General features: G+C 51.0%; 1 protein-coding gene across 3 annotated transcripts in view; it reads right to left on the bottom strand.

Annotated features, from left to right (window-relative positions):
- The window catches only part of ACACB (acetyl-CoA carboxylase beta), a 119010-nt gene that overhangs the window by 14343 nt on the left and 88569 nt on the right, over positions 1 to 16098 (bottom strand). For 2 of the 3 annotated variants that reach the window (XM_079151250.1, XM_079151251.1), the window contains 12 exons: positions 14742 to 14841; positions 14545 to 14652; positions 13335 to 13391; positions 13061 to 13102; positions 11901 to 12116; positions 9997 to 10152; positions 8980 to 9183; positions 7562 to 7717; positions 4019 to 4141; positions 3665 to 3934; positions 1600 to 1697; positions 624 to 744 (listed from right to left, as the gene is read on the bottom strand). In XM_079151250.1, coding sequence (XP_079007376.1) covers positions 624 to 744; positions 1600 to 1697; positions 3665 to 3934; positions 4019 to 4141; positions 7562 to 7717; positions 8980 to 9183; positions 9997 to 10152; positions 11901 to 12116; positions 13061 to 13102; positions 13335 to 13391; positions 14545 to 14652; positions 14742 to 14841 — 1651 coding nt within the window. Of the gene's footprint in view, positions 1 to 623; positions 745 to 1599; positions 1698 to 3664; positions 3935 to 4018; positions 4142 to 7436; positions 7718 to 8979; positions 9184 to 9996; positions 10153 to 11900; positions 12117 to 13060; positions 13103 to 13334; positions 13392 to 14544; positions 14653 to 14741; positions 14842 to 16098 lie in introns of those variants that run through there. The other variant, XM_079151249.1, reaches the window with a different exon arrangement.

The raw sequence follows: 16098 nt of genomic DNA, 5'->3' as shown, positions 1-16098 counted from the left end.
GAAAGATTGGATCCCAATTCAAAGAAACCAACTACAAAAGGGTAACTGTTAAAACTGGGTTCTGGTATTAAAGAACCGTGGATTTTGTCGGGGTGTCTTAACAGGATTGCAGTTACATAAATGGGCGCAAGATCCTTCTGCGTCCAGGGTCCACCCTGAGATCCATCATGTCCCATCGTCCCATTTCCAGAACGCCTAGAACACTTAGATTGAGGATCAAATATTTCACTTAAGGTAACTTTGAAATAAACGGATTTTGAGAGTTTTATTCTTCGGAGAAAATAGGTGAATGATCAGTGATAATATTCATTACTATTTATTACTAATGATGACGGATGATTCAATAAGCTTTAGATGACAATTTCCAACTATTTCAATGCACAGAGTCAATTTTGTTGAAATAGTCACAGAATTTAAAACGTGGGACTCGACGGGGGTTACTGGGTGAAAAGACCTGATGGGAGAGATTTGGCTTGAAAATATTGTAAAATGGGATGGAAAATAGGAATGGCTTTTGTGCTGGCCCCCGGGGGCTCACGGCTAAGTCCCTCCACTTCTGTGACGACCGTAAAGTCGCTGTGAGGGAGGGTTTGGAAAGGAAAAGCAAGCAGGGTCGGGCTCACCATGCTGATGGTGACGATCTCATCGTAAGCCAGGGAGGACTCCCCGGCGATCATGCCCGAACCCCTCAGGTTCTCCACGCCCAAGCCGTCGTCCTTCCCGATGATGTCGGTGATGACGTACCTGAGAGAGAGCCAAGCGCAGGTGCAAGACTGAACTCTGTCCCCCCAGAATTCAAGGGGATGCAGGTCCCAAGGACCCAAAGCAGGCGGGATGAGTGAGGGAAAGGACCGGATCAGGGGAACGCGGCCAGGGCTAACAGGAAAGCAGGGGCCGAGGACCCTGGCCTTTGGCACCAAAAAATCTAAGAGGTCAAGTTCAGCAGGTGTCACCCTCCCCCAGCCAAAGACGTCTGCCTGTCCGGAGACTTAGTGAATGACTGCCCCGGCCCCCATGGCTCCAAAGCAATCTAGACCAGCTTGAGGTCTCCAGAGAGGTGGGGGCACACAGTTCATGATCAACCAACCAAGATCCTGTGGCCACGGAAGACGTGAAGCCAAACCCCGTTAGACATTCACCAAGCACGTTAGTGAATTAAAGGCTCCGGGCGGCTGCCGGAAGGAGGTTATTAGCTCTCATTTAATCTTGGAGTTTCTCAAACATACTCAACTATGGAAATTTAAAAAAAAAATTTTTTTTTCAAGTCCCCCTGCCATATATCATCCAGAAAATCACACCTGGGAAATTCTCTGATCAATCCCATTAGGATAAATAAACATGATTTTCCCTGGAAAAGACAGGGACATCATGGCAATTGAGAAAGCGGTACTGGTTTTAGGACGACCAGAATGGGTGGCCCCTGGAAGTGTCCCAAATGTTTAAGTTATGGGTGTCCCACATGGAAGCGCAGGGGTCCTACTGTTCCAGCAGCGCCCCGCCTGAGGATACTGCCACCAGCCTAGAAGCAGAGACGGATTCCCCCCGAGGAGCTTTAATGAACCACAGGCAAAATGAAGGGGACCCTGGCCAGTCACTCACCTGGATTCCCCTCCCTCCTCGATGTGTCTGCAGTGGACGGAATTCAGGGAGCTGATTCTGGTGTAGTCTTGGGGGGTCAGGTACAGGTATTTAAATCCCTTAAAAAATAACACTATGGGTGAGCCCAGGAGTCCAGCTCCCTGCCCTGCGCGAGCCACTGCTGTGTTTCCAATGCTAGTGCTGTGGGGTGGATGTCAGTCGCGCCGATCAGCATGCTCCCGACCACACCATGGGAATGACAGCTGCAGACTGGAGGTCTGCTCGGAGCCAAGCAGCTCTGCCACCCTTACAGCGCCGTCTCATGGGCTCCCTGGTCTCGCTTGTCATTACTCCCCAGATTGTCATCACTGCTCCTCCAAGGAGCCCTTCCAGATACTTTTTTCCTCATTGCTAGCATCTCCCATGAAAATACATTAAAGATCAACTGTTGCTGGTGCACGCCTGTCATCCCAGCAGCTCAGGAGGCTGAGGCAGGAGGATCTCGAGTTCAAAGCCAGCCTCGGCCACCTAGCCAGGCCCTGAGCAACTCAGTGAGACCCTGTCTCTAAATAAAATACAGAAAAGGGCTGGGGATGTGGCTCAGTGGTTGAGTGCCCCTAGGTTCAATCCCCAGTACCAAAAAATAAATGTGTGCTGTTTGTGTGCTGTGTGTGTCTATGCTGTATACACAAGTTGGCTATTCCTTATCTGAAATGCTTGGGACCAGAAGTGTTCCTCATTTTAGATATTTTCAAATCTTGGAATATTTGAAATCTCATCAACAAAATATCTTGGAGATGCAACCCAAGTCTAAACATGAAACTCATTTACGTCTCACAAGGCCCTTACGCACATAGGCTGAAGGTAACATGATTCCACATTTTCGGTGGGGTAGGAACCAGGGATTGAACTCAGGGACACTCCACCACTGAGCCACATCCCCAGCCCTATTTTGTATTTTATTTAGAGACAGGGTCTCACTGAGTTGCTTAGCACCTCCCTTTCACTGAGGCTGGCTTTGAACTCGAGATCCTCCTGCCTCAGCCTCCTGAGCTGCTGGGATGACAGGCATATGCCACTGCGCCTGGCTCATGAGTCCACATTTAAAGAACTCTGTGCTCTTTCTTTGCATTGAGAGGTCAGGTGTGGAGTGTTCAACTTGTGGCATACCATCAATGCTCAAAATGCTTCAGATTTTGGCCCATTTTGGATTTGGGATTTTTGGATTAGGGATGGTCAACTTCTACAAGAAAATATTTTTTTTTTTTTGCTATCCCCCAAATGATTTTTGTCCCCTTAATGGGGGAAGCAGTTATCTCAGGAGAATGTGCCCTCGGGATGGGAAAGGCAAATGTCCCCTGGGGTCTCAGGAGGTGTGAGCTTTTTTCTCCTTCTTCTTGCTGCTCAAGGCAGCTGGGGTCTGTCCATCCCCAGGTGATGTCCCCAAGGGTGGTGCTTCACCCACTTGCCCATTCAGGAGCAACTCAGCACGCATCTGCTCCATATCTAGAAATCTGTTTCCATTATCATCCCTCCAAGGGGTCTGAGGCATTTCTTCCCGATCGCTGCCTCCCACGACACTGGTGGACAGCAGACTCCCACACAGGGACAGCGTCCGTCAGAGGGACACCTGCTTGGCACATTTAAAGGGCTGGATTTTTTTCTCTCCTCCCCCGGGTGCCATCAGCCCCGAGGACCATACAGGAGAGGCTGGCGGCCTCTAATCTGAAATGCTTGGGCCCAAGGAGCGTTTGGGGTTTGGGATTTTTTTCAGATTGGAAGATTTCCATAGACCTACTGAGACCTCTTGGGCTTAGGGCCCGGGACACAACTCAAAATTCATTTCTGTTTCATCTGCACCCCATCCACAGAGGCTGAAGGTAATTTTATTCAATATTTTTAGTGCACCTGCCCTGTGACCGTGACTTGTTTGGAGTCAGGCGTAGGATGTTGCCCTGGGGGTTTCAGGTTGGTAGCTCAAAAGTTTTGAATTTTGAAGGCTTTTTGATTTCAGGTTTTCAGCTGAGGATGTCGGATCTGTACTCGCTAGGCCACACCACACCGCCACCCCAGCTTCAATAGGTACCTGGTGGGGGTCTTCTGGGTCCACCCAGGCCACCTGGAACATGTGTTTGATCTCCTCTGCCAAGCCGATCCGCGCCCCGCTGTTGCCTGCCAGGTAGATCTTGGGGATGCCTTCTGCCCGGGCCAGCTCGGACGCCCTCAGGTAGAGAAGATCCTCTCCTGGTCCAAAGGACCCAATGCGGAAGGTGATGTCATTGCTGATGACGATCACGTCCCGGCCTTCTGGATACTCCGGGGTCTTGAACCTCATCTTGAAGGCCACCATGCCCACCTGCAAGGGACATGGGTGCGTGACGAAAACAGTTTCTTTCCTCACAGGACACGTTTTTAAAAAGCGGACTCTGCTGACTCCTACCTCATTTCCACCAGGAAGTCGGTTCAGCTCCACCAGCTGGCCCTGGGAGTCCAGCACTAATTCAGTGTAGGTCAGGATGTCTTTGGGGTACTTGTCTGGGGAGCCCCACAGTTTAAAGAGAGCCTGAGAGAGGGGAGAAAAGAGGAAGAACTTGATGTTATCAGGAGAGAGGTACTGCCCTTCCCAGCTGAGATGACCTGTCACGAAAGAAGAGTGAATTTCCTAGTTCTTCCTCCTTTTGAATCATTAAAGCATATTTAAAGCATTCAAGAATTTTTTAAAATGCAGAATAATAAACAGCTGGCTCCTAGCCAATGGCTTAAATCTTAATTTGTTCACAGTTGCTTAAGTTTTTTTTTTTTTTTTTTTTGGGGGGGGGGGGTGGGCAGGGTCTTGCTATGTTGCCCAGGCTGGTCTCCTACTTCTTGAGTTTGGGCGATCCTCCTGCCTCAGCCTCCTGAGAAGTTGGGAACACAGGCACACACCCCTGTGCTCAGCTCTGCTTAAGATTTTTTTTAAAGAAAGAAGATAGACCTCCCCCTTTCCTTTTCTGTTCTGCTGTGGGGTTAAACTCCCTGTTTTGACAGGATGACCGAAAACATTGGTGACGATCTTCAGCGGGAAGATGTTCTGCAGCTGGGACTCCCTGATCGGCAACCCTGAAACAGCTGACAACAAATTTAGTTCCATCGCTGGGAACTTGAAGATGAGTACGGTCACGTCTCTCCCGGGGCTGTTCTGTCCAACACTGTTGGACTTATTTGCTGAATTGGAAGACTACCGCCCTCTCGTTGCTCTGAAATGGCTCCTGGGACGCATTTTTGCACTGCCTTTCGGCAACCTGTACGTATTTATTCTGGCCTTGACGGACGAGATTAACCAAGATTGAAGAGGAGAAGCTGGTGAAGGCCACCATCGCGCTGTGGGAAGCCAGCAGGATCAAGGCCTACAGTGCATCCCTCCCTGAGAACAGCACTGGGCCACATTTTTTGTTTGCCCTGCTCCTCAAGGACCCTGCTGGGAAACCAAGGTGAGACAGGTAATCCCACCAACAGAAGCACATGCGATTAGTCAACTGAAAAAAGAGCAGAGTCAATGTTTCTTCCCTAAGTGCAGTCTATTTTTCATTGCTTATTAATAAAAATAGCTTATCACTTGAACTTAAAAAAAAAAAAAAAAGAAAGAAGATAGAGTCCCTGGTGCACCCCTCCCCCACCTTCCTTCCGCCCCTGTTCTGAATCCCTGTAAACCATGATCCTGAATTTACTGTCTACCAGCCAGCCCGGAGTGTGCTTTTTTTCTTTTAATTTTTAGTTACCAATGGACCTTTATTTTATTTTATTTATTTATTTTTGTTTTTATTTGGTGCTGAGGATCGAACCCAGTGCCTCACACGTGCCAGGCAAGTGTTCGGCCACTGAGCCCCGGCCCCAGGTCCCTGTGCATGTTTTTACTTTTACTTTATCATCTATGCATATGCCGAGGACACGCAGCATTATTTTGTAGGACAAACGGGACATAAACAGTATCGCGCTGGACACATCTTTCTGCAACTTACTCATTGTACTCTGTTACATCTGAGAGATGTGTAACGTCGGTGTGTTTAGCTCCGGTTCATTTCATTATCCCTCTGTCCAATTTTCCGAGGCAGGAACGTAGCGCTATTTATTTATGACCCTGCTTAGGTGGTCTCTAGCTGTCTAGCACTCTGATCACTAATGCTCTAGTGAAGTCTCGTGGTCTCTTCTTACAGGTGAGAGCGTCTCCAGGAGTGTGCACCTGTCCATACACAGGTACACCCGCACACGCACACTCCTAGGAGTTCCTGTGCCATGGGCACGTGAAGCCTTCACTTTACTTGATACTACTGAACAGCTCCCCAAGTTTCTGAACCCCGTTAGAAGCTTGGTAAGAACGGGTCTGTCATCCCCGTTGACTGTTTAGAGGCTTGACTGTTGTTGACTGTTTAGAGGCTTACCCATCTGCTGCATGTGACGCCGTCTGTGCGTCCCACCTGCATCTTGCCCATTCCTAGTGAGGGACGCGCCTCTGAACTGTTGGCCATGAAGTTCTTTTTTGAGAATTTCCTGTTGGTAACTTTTGCCCCTATGTTTTTTTTTTTTTTTTTTTTTTTTTTTTTTTGTTTGTTTGTTTGTTTTTGTGGTGCTGGGGATCGAACCCAGGGCCTTATGCTTGCAAGGCAAGCACTCTACCAACTGAGCTATCTCCCCAGCCCTGCCCCTATTTTTTATGGTTGCTTTCTCTCTCTCTCTCTTCTAATTGACTTTATAAGCATTCTATAGATCATCTGGTTCTCATCCTCTGCTGGAAATAAGTACTGAAATGTATCCTCCCAACTTGGGGCTTGTCTTTTCTCTTTTGCATAAACAACTTTTTTTTTTTTTTTTTTTTTCTATCACGGAGATTGAACCCAGGAGTGCTTAACCACTGAGCCACATCCCCAGCCTTTTTAAAAACATTTTTATTTAGAGACAGGGTCTCACTGAGTTGCTCAGAGCCTCGTTTAAGTTGCTAAGGCTGGCTTTGAACTCAAGATCCTCCTGCCCCAGCCTCCCAAGCCGCTGGGATCACAGGTGAGCGTCACTACACCCAGCTTAGTTAATTGACCTTGGTATTTGTTCCCCAAGTACACTGCATAATTATTGCTGGTCTATAGGAATGCACTGACTTTTTCCATCCTGATCTTGTGACCTTGCTCTATTCTCTAATTGCTCTATTCTCTAACCATTTTGCTTTTTTCTTTACAGTCTCTGTACCTTTTATTTCTTTTTCTGATTATTTCATGGGCCAGGAACTTGGGTTTAAAAAAAAAGTATGGGACAGAAGTCTCAGTAGAAACTGACGCTTCCTGCCTACCGTGGAAGGTCCCTGATCTCAGGCCCACAAAGCTCGTCCGCATGCTCAGTCTCTTTTACAGACTTTTTCTTCAAAAAGAAAGGCATAGAAATATGACTTGAAGGGGACACACTAACGTGTCATTCCAAGCCTCAAACGTAATTTTTCTCCTTTTTTTTTTTTTTTTTTTTTTCTGAGTCAAGGTCTCGCCGCGTCCCCTGGGCTGGCCTTGAACTCCTGAGCCCCAGCGATCCCCCTGCTTCAGCTTCCCTAACGCCGGGACACAGGTGCCCGCACTGTGCCTGGGCCCAAACCATTTTCAGAAAGTAGACTAAAAATTCCTCAAGACCAGGGACCCCTTCCTCTTCCTCTGTGTGGCTTTAGGGGCTGGCGAGTAGCAGCTGCTTGATAAATAAGCACTAAAAAGACCAGGAGGACACACATAAAAATGTCAAGCAATCTGTCGTAAAATGAGGAATTAGGATTCAACTTTTTTTCTTTTTCTCCTCATTTTCTAAAGTTTCCATGCTCTATCCTCTTATTCACTGGGATAAAAATTAGCTTTATTTTTTGGGGAAAAAAAAAAAGTCACGAAGACCTCGTTTAGATGGGATCCCCTGAGCAGCGCTCAGGAGAGGGGGGCCTGGGTTCCAGTGCAGTCAGGGAGGGGACCCGGGGGCGACTTGCCTGTCTGAACATCTCGGGGAAGTCGTACACGTAGGTGGTCCCCAGGGACTGTGCCTGGAAGCGCTTGGCCTGAAGCAGATCCTTGGTGACGTAGGGGGTGTTGATCAGCATCCCGTGAAGGTTCCCTTGTTTGTTGCCGAAGGAGTGAAACATGATCTGGACCAGGAAGAAAGGAAAACCGTAGGGAGACAGGTCCCCAGGAACCACACTCCCCGGCTCCGAGTACCCAGTCTCCAGTGAAGTCAAGGCAGGCAGCAGAGCAGGGTCTGCCCTGTGACAGACCACGTGCTTGGGAGTGTTTAGGGGCTCTTTTTTTTTTTTTGGACCAGGGATTGAACCCAAGGGTGCTTCATCACCAAGCCACATCCCCTTTTTAAATATTTGTTAGAGACAGGGTTTCACTGAGTTGCTGAGGGCCTTGCTAAGTTGCTGAGGCTGGCTTTGAATTCACGATCCTCCTGCCTCAGCCTCCCGAGCCACTGGGATGACAGGTGTGCCTGGCTCTATGTTCTCTTCTTAACCACAGAGGACAACCGGAACAGGAAGAAGTGGGAACAGCTCCAAAAATATGAGAATCCTAGTCCCAAACACGCAGGTCTGAACACACGCACACACATGCCCCACGTGCACATAAAAACTGCTGATTTGAATAAGGTCTGCGTCTGAGCCAATAGTACTTGTGCCCCGTCAATCTCCTGAGTGGGTGACACACTCAGGGTTTGCAAAGTGCAGGCTGCGGAAAGCTGGCTGAAGGGTACGTGGGATCCCCCTGCCCTATTTTTGTTCTGTACTATTTTTAGCAAATTTTTTCCCCCAGTCCTGGGGATTGAACCCCAGGATGCTCCACCCTGAGCTCTATCCCAGCCCTTTCTGTTCTTTATTTTGAGATACTTTTTTTTTTTTTTTTGAGATTGATTGGCCTTGAACTTGGAATCCTCCTGCCTTGGATTACAGGGGTGCAGGAATTTCGTTTGTTTTTGCAACCTCTTGAGTCTGAAGTCTAATTATTTCTAAATAAAAACGTTCATACAGATACGTAACAGGCAGTCACGTGGATATTCGAATCACTGGGCAAAAGCCTGTCTCATAGCACGGTGGGCGAAAATACCTCCTTGCCTAAATGAACTGGCGTGCGGGCTGCATGATGACCAAAAACAGCCCTCCACGTCTTCCCAGAAAGGGCTGCGGAAGGACTGAACTTCAGGAAACTTGCTGGTGCCCAGGAGGAATCCTGGGGAGCAGGAGGAGACCCAGTCATCCTGACCCAGAGCTATTTATTCACGGGACTCTCAGAAAGCTGCTGCAGTCTGGCCAGGCCAGGCAAGAGGGCCACCGAGGGTCATTCTGGTCTAGGTCTGATGTCCCCAGCAGCCTGCCTCTGCTGTGACCCGGCCCTCTGTGGTCCCCCTCAGCCTTACGTTTCCGGATCTGGGGTCGGTCACTTCTTTGTAGAGGCTGATGTCCAGGTAGTAGCCCGACTCGTTGGTGATGAACAGGCGGATGGGGACGGCACTGCCCGTGGTGGTCTGGCGGATGTTGATCTTGACCTCGGCCTGCAGCACGCGGAGCTTCCAGAGCCGGCTGCCGTAGCGCATGACCATGGAGCGCACGGACTCCTCGATCTGCCCGGAGCAGAGCAAGCCCGCGCTCAGGGGCCGTTCCCCCACACGCTGGCCAGGCACTAGTGGCACTGGGCGGTGAGACGCTCGGTGCCGAACGCCCGGGACCTGGTACCACCCAGCAAAGTACTAGCTGTGAGCCACCAAAGGCCCCTTGCTAAGTTCTGAGAGCCCGTCATCTCCTTTCACCCTGTGGGTACACAGCAAGGCGGCTGTGCGTGGGGTGGAACCCAGGGCCCCGCGCATGGGGGCAAGTGCTCTAAGGCCACGCCGCAGCCCCAGCGGGAGGCAGGTATTTCTACCCCTCACTGACGGGTGAGGAGACTGAGGCTGACAGGTGGCAGAGCCAAGCTCCCGCGTGACCCCATCTTTCCGGGCCCCTCAAGCCTCTGCGGTTTCCTCCTGGAAACAGGGGGACCAGTGAGCTCAGGGCATCTACCCAGACCCTCTGCACCCCACCAGTGCCCAGCTGGTGCGCTGGGATTCTTCTTGTCCCAGGGTCACCACCGTAAGGGTCGGTGGACCAGCTCGACCACAGACTTTGGGTTCTCATCGTCCCCACGCCCCACCCCGCCCCCGACAGATCCAGAAACCCAGAGAAAGGGCCAAACGCTACTTGGCAAAGTGTTCCGGCACCACGTCACCCTGACATTGAAGGCCGCCTGGCAGGATGTGGCTCAGCTGCGGGCCCAGCCTGGCACCCGGCCGGGGCCACGGAGGCTCGGGCCTCGAGGGCCAGGAGACGGAGCCCCGAAGCAACAGGGCAGGGGGAGCCGAGCGAGGTGGAGGCGGGTGCGGGGAGCCCCCGAGCGTGACCTTGGAGGGGTCCATGATGACCGTGGGCACGAAGTTGAGGAAGATGTGGTTGCAGTCGGTGCGCACGCTGGTGTCATTGAACGCCACGTCCAGCTCGTCCATGGCCTCCAGGAGCAGCCGTTCGCCCTCGTTCTGCAGGTACTCGAAGGAGGCTTCCTGTCACCGAGCAGGGGCGGTGGCTCAGGACAGGGTCTCAGGGCCAGATTCTCATCCTGGGGGAGGAAACCGCTCCCTCCTCCGAGTGGCCCTGGGGGAGCCCTGTCCGCTCGCCCAGGTGGCGTGGCATGTTTGCCAGGCTTCGATTTGCTGTCCTCTGGGCCGGGGTGACTGGCCCTCCTGGGCTGCCATTCCTGGAGATGGCCCTTGACCGTCCAGGGAGCATGCTTTTTACATGTAAATGGACCCAGAGCCGCACCCCAAAACCTTCACCCTCACAGCCCAGGACACGACCACCTGCCCTCCTCGCCGCAGGCTGGAGCCCAACCAGGGGCAGGCCTGTGCCCAGGCTGCTGGGACTCTTCAACCCGCCTCCCCTGTTGCTTCCTTCCTTCAGAAGCCAGAGAATGCAAACCCATCAGCTCGGGAGGCTGAGGCAGGAGGACCACGAGTTCACAGCCAGCAACTTAGCAAGGCCCGAAGCAACTCAGCGAGACCCTGTCTCCAATAACATATGAGAAAAGGGCTGGGGATGTGACTCAGTGGTCAAATGCTCTTGGGTTCAATCCCCAGAGAAAAGAAAAAAACCACCCATCAATAAAAGGGTTTTGCCCACTTTTTCTCTTCAGTCCTTCAGCCACCTGACCAACGCCAGTGCTTTCCCAGGTGCCCCCTGTGCTGGGCCAAACCCTTCCTTAGAACGGTAAGATACCAGCTCTCCAGTGGTAATCAATCCTGACCTCCTGGCCTCGCTATTCCTACACAATGGTAAAGGCCAGTCAAACATCTAGTTGACTGAAGTAGCAAAAAATGGAGATTAACTCAATATCCATCAAAAGGGACCTGGTTTTTAAAAAAGACACTACACACACACACACACACACGCACACACACACACACACACACCATACACACACATCCATGTAAGGCTGTAGCGCACACCATGGATCAGTCCTCATTAACATGGATAAAGGTCTACAAGTAACTGTCCAGTAGAAAAGGTCACCGTTTTTCCAGATAACGTGTCCACGCTGAGCTTCTATCTGCATCACTGTACCCCCAACTCTGGGGATGAAATTGGGTTTAGAAAGTATCACTAACAGGGCCAGCCCCTCGGAGGCAGAATTCTGGGTCTTTTCACTTGATTTTTATATTTTGGGGGGAGCGGAGTGCCAGGGATTGAACTCAGGGGCACTCGACCACTGAGCCACCTCCCCAGCCCTATTTTGTATTTATTTAGAGACAGGGTCTCACTGAGTTGCTCAGGGCCTCGCTGTTGCTGAGGCTGGTTTTGAACTTGCCGCAATCCTCCTGCCTCAGCCTCCTGAGCTGCTGGGATAACAGGCCTGCGCCATCGCGCCCAGCCTCACTTGATTTTTTAGAAATAGTTTCCAGTATTGGTTGAGATTTTCACAGTAGGATCGTGGGCTATTTTCCTAAAAGCAAGAAATAATTAGGAAATGATCACTCAATCGGCAAATACAAAAATTTCCTGAACGAACCAGTGCCTTTCCATCTCCTCAGCTTCTTCTCATGCAGAGAGGGACACACGATTCAATACAATGAACGATCCAAGAGCCACTGGTGGGGACAAAAGAGGCCACCTTGCTGTCGGCCGCTCCCAGATCTGAGTGTCACATGGGCAGGGTCTCGTGTGCCCAGCACGTCCTCAAAGACCCAGCGTGCAGCCCGGGGCCTGGCACAGAGCAGGAACTCAGGGACGGGTTCCAGCACCTGCGACACCTCACCTTCGTAATCAGGTCCGAGTGCCTGATGATGGCGCGGATGAAGAACCTGTGGTCTGTCACCTCCACCCCTTCCTTCACCCTGGCAGCGCCCAGGTAAAGGTGCATCTTGTGGTTGGCACAGGGCACCGCCCTCAGGTCGAAGTTGCGCATCCGGCTGAGCTCTAGCTGGAAGGCCAGGGCGGGCTCCAGGTGACGGTAGATGCGATCTTCTGCAAACTGTGGGCCAGCCAGAGAGAGGGCAGGCCCGTGGAGAGAGACAGACAGACAGACGCACACGCACACACGGAGTCTGACATCGCAGCTCTGTCCTGTGCGGCCCAGGCCCTATCCTGCAGAACCCTGGTGCTGAGAATCCCCAGGACTGATAAGATTCAAAGTTTGGCGAGACTGGGGTGCTGGGGGGCACCTCTTGGTTCCTGGGTGAACCCAACTAGCCCCAGGCATCTGCCAGCGTGATGAGGCCACTGTCAGAGCACGTGGTGTTCCTCAAGATGTCACTAACCCAGGTTTCCTGGTGGACATGGGTCCCCGAAAGGAAGCAACTGACAGTGATGGAGACGGAACAAGAGAAAAAATAAGAGCCTTTATAAATCAAGGCAGGCTTTGCACAGATCAGAGTGTGGAATGCCCAGTGTGGCAGGTCTGGAATCTGCTGGAGACCAGCCCACCTGCTGGAGGAGGGATCGGGAACCATTTTCCAAAGGCCAGACCCTGCATGTTTCAGGCTGATGAGTCACACGGCTCCCGCCCCACTACCTCAGCTCCACTGCCACTCCGTGAAAGCCACAGGGGACACTAGGTAGTCAGATGCATGTGGCTGCGTTCCAATAAAACTGTATTTATAAAACAGGCAGCCAGTCTGCAAGTCAGACCTTGCCGACCACGGGTCTAGAAGAACACAAGGAAAGGATGCTGGGAAACAGTCCTACTGAGCACACCAGCAAATACAGAAACTCCATAGAGGGGGAAAGAGGATCCCGAGGGTCTGAGTTCCCAGCAGGAAATGTGGGGTTGGAAACGCAACTCCAGAGGAAAGCTGGAGTCCACACAGCAGTTGCCACGTTCTAGAAAACAAGCCTGCCTCTAGAGCTGGGGACCCTCCTCATCAACATTAAAGCAGCCATCAGGGAGAGAACACACACTGCTGCCTCTGGTCATACCTCATCCCTTGCTCTGAAGGTGAAAAACTTGGGAAATTCTTTCTGCAAAAAAGAAATCCAGACAAAAGATGATTAAATCAAATGAGACTCCTTGAAATAGCTTCTGTATTTATCTCACGATCGTTAACCAGTTGGCAGTTTAGAATGAACGGTTTGAAAAGTGTTTTCTAATCACTGGTGGCTTCTACCCCCACGTCCAAAATACAGACCCAAGAATCCCTGGGGTTCGGAAAACAGAAAAGACGAGAGCAGACGAACTAAGAATTGGACTGACCTCTCGGGCAATCAGGAATGTGATTCTTCGGAGACCGTAATCCACAAGGATATTTTTCTGCATTAAAAACCAGAGACATAGTGGGATATTATGTGGTCAGAAAAAGGACTGGCGGGCTGATCCACGTTCCTACGCGGCTGGTGCCTGGAAGAAGCCAGGCACGAGAGACCCCCTAGCATGTGGTTCCTTCCACATCTATGACAAACCCAGAATGAGAACATCTGCAGACACAGAAAGATCAGTGGTCGCCGAGACTGGGGTGGGAGAGGGCCTGGGTAGGGTAGTGATGCGAGTGACTTCTAATGGGTACAGGGGTTTTTTGGGAGGTAGAGGGAACGAAACTATTCTAAAAGTAATTGTGGTCATGGCTGTGCAACTCTGTGAATGCACTAAAAACACTGAACCTGCTGGGCGCAGTGGCGTACGCCTGTCATCCCAGCAGCTCAGGAGGCTGAGGCAGGAGGATGGCAAGTTCGAGGCCAGCCTCAGCAACTTAGGGAGGCCCTAAGCAACTTAGCAAGACCATGTCTCTAAATAAAATATAAAAAGGGCTGGGACTGTGGCTCAGTGATAAAGTGCCCCTGGGTACCCAAAAAAAAGAGAAAAAGAAGAAGCCACAGCTTTGCCAGGTTCAGCCCTCTCTGCCCAAGGACAGTATTAGGAGGGCCAGCAGGGCCAGGGTGGGACCCGGCTCTGTGGCCTGCCTCCCTAACCCAGCTCAGGCCAAGACCAGCCCCTCCTCCCTCTCTGGGGGTCTCTCCACCACCTGTGCAATGGTCGAATGCAGTGTATTCCCACCAAAACTCATACTGAAATCTAATTCCCCAACAGTATGGAGGTGGTAGGGCCTTTAAGAGAGGTAATGTAATTAGGTCACGCGGACACCGCCCGCGGAGGGGACTAGGGTAGTTCTTGTGGGACCAGGCTCGTTCCCGTGAGGGCAGGTTGTCAGAGAAGAAGGAGCCTGGCCCCTCCCTCTCTCTAGCTTCTGCTCTCACCACATGCTCACATGCACCTGCTCCTGCTCCGTGATGCCACCTGACATGCTGTGACACAGCAGAGGCCCTCATCAGATGCAGGTGCCCCATGCAGCCTCCGGAACTGTGAGCGAAAACCTCTTAACTTTATAAAAATTACCCAGCCTCAGGTGTTGTATTATAGCAACACAGACTACCTGCTCTCCCCAAAGGCAGGGGCACACCCAGAGTACCTTGGACTGTACAAATGTCCTGAAAATCGGCACCAGCGCCTCATCCTCCAAATGGTCTGCATACTGGAGAGCCACGTTCAGGATATGGATGGGCTCTTCTCGGAGGTTCTGAGAGAGCAAAGCAGGGCTGAGAGTAGAAGGACCAGGAGGTGCAGCCTGCTCTTGCCCTGGGTTGCTCCCTGGGCTCGGACACTGACCTTGCCTTCATCCTCAGAATACAGGGAGGTGCGGGCCTTGCTGAAGAGGGGGATGTCTTTGGGCACATTGGCGAAGCAGGAGATGACCTCATCAAAGTTCCTGGGGATGCAGGGCAGAGAAGGAAAGCGAAGGGACCAGTTTCATTAAGACCAGGTCAAGCTTTGTGGCCAGGCATACGGGAACCCAGGGCCTCCCTCTTTCTCAGCTCTAGGAGTTCCTGAACTCAGTCCAAAGCGCCCCAACAGAGTCGTTCCCAAAAGGGAAGAATGAACCTATGCAGCCTGGAATCAGGAATGGAGGACATGATTCTAACACTCCGGGCCTGCAGCTGGGCTTGAGGGCAATTCTTGACTCCCTCTGACCGGCTCAGAGGCCCGCAAGACTGCACTTCACATAAGTCACGTGGGGGTAATAAAAGTAATCCCCACGCCCCAGAAATTCAACAGGATAATTCAAAAGGATAACCCAAGCACAACCCACAACCCACAGTAGCAAGTGGGGAAAAGAGGGGTCACAGTACTGAGAGCTGATCTTCAATGAGCATGTTGTTTACGTGTGAATTATATTTTAAGTATCTTATTTCACCTACACGATCTCATTTGATTTTCATGATGTGCCAGTGAAGCAGGTCCTTCTGTTACATCCATTTTACAGATGAGAAAACTGAGAGAGGTTAAATAATTTGTTCTGTCTCACAGGCAATACAGAGCTGGATTCGAACATGGGTAAGCTGCCTTGTGGTCTTGTGCTCCTGGTGACAATGCTATTATGATTGTTTTAGAGTGTGTGTGTGTGTGTGTGTGTGTGGGTGTGTGTGTATTACTGAGGATTAAACCCAGGGCCTTGCCTCACACGTGCTAGGTAAGCGCTCTATTTAAATTTTTATTTTGAGACAGGGTTTCCCTAAATTGCCCAGGCTGGGCTCAAACTTGTCATCCTCCTGCCTCAGCCTCTCTAGCAGCAGGGATTACACCTGGCCCAGTCTGTTGTTTTCTTAATTTATTTTTAACTCCTACAGAAAATGTAAAAATCATATATAATAGTGGAGAACCAGGTCATGTTTCAATACATGCGCATGTGGTGCGATGTTTAAATCGAGTGAAACATATTTATCTCCTGCAACATTTATCTTGATGGTGAAAATGTTCAAAATCCTTTCTTCTAGCTTTTGGAAAGGTGGAGCGTTGCTACCTCCAGTCACCCCGCTATGCAACAGCACACGGGCCCTCTGCTCCTATCTCACGTAGCTGGGTGCCCTCCATCATTAACTGGCTCTGCCACATCTGGGTCTCCCCCAAGTCATGCGTCAAATGAATGGGCCCCCGCTTGTGTTTGGGGGACCAGGCCCCACCATAC

This window comes from Sciurus vulgaris (assembly GCF_902686455.1).
Source record: "Sciurus vulgaris genome assembly, chromosome: 8".
Lineage (NCBI taxonomy): Eukaryota > Metazoa > Chordata > Mammalia > Rodentia > Sciuridae > Sciurus > Sciurus vulgaris.
This window is presented reverse-complemented; position numbering and strand designations above follow the sequence as displayed.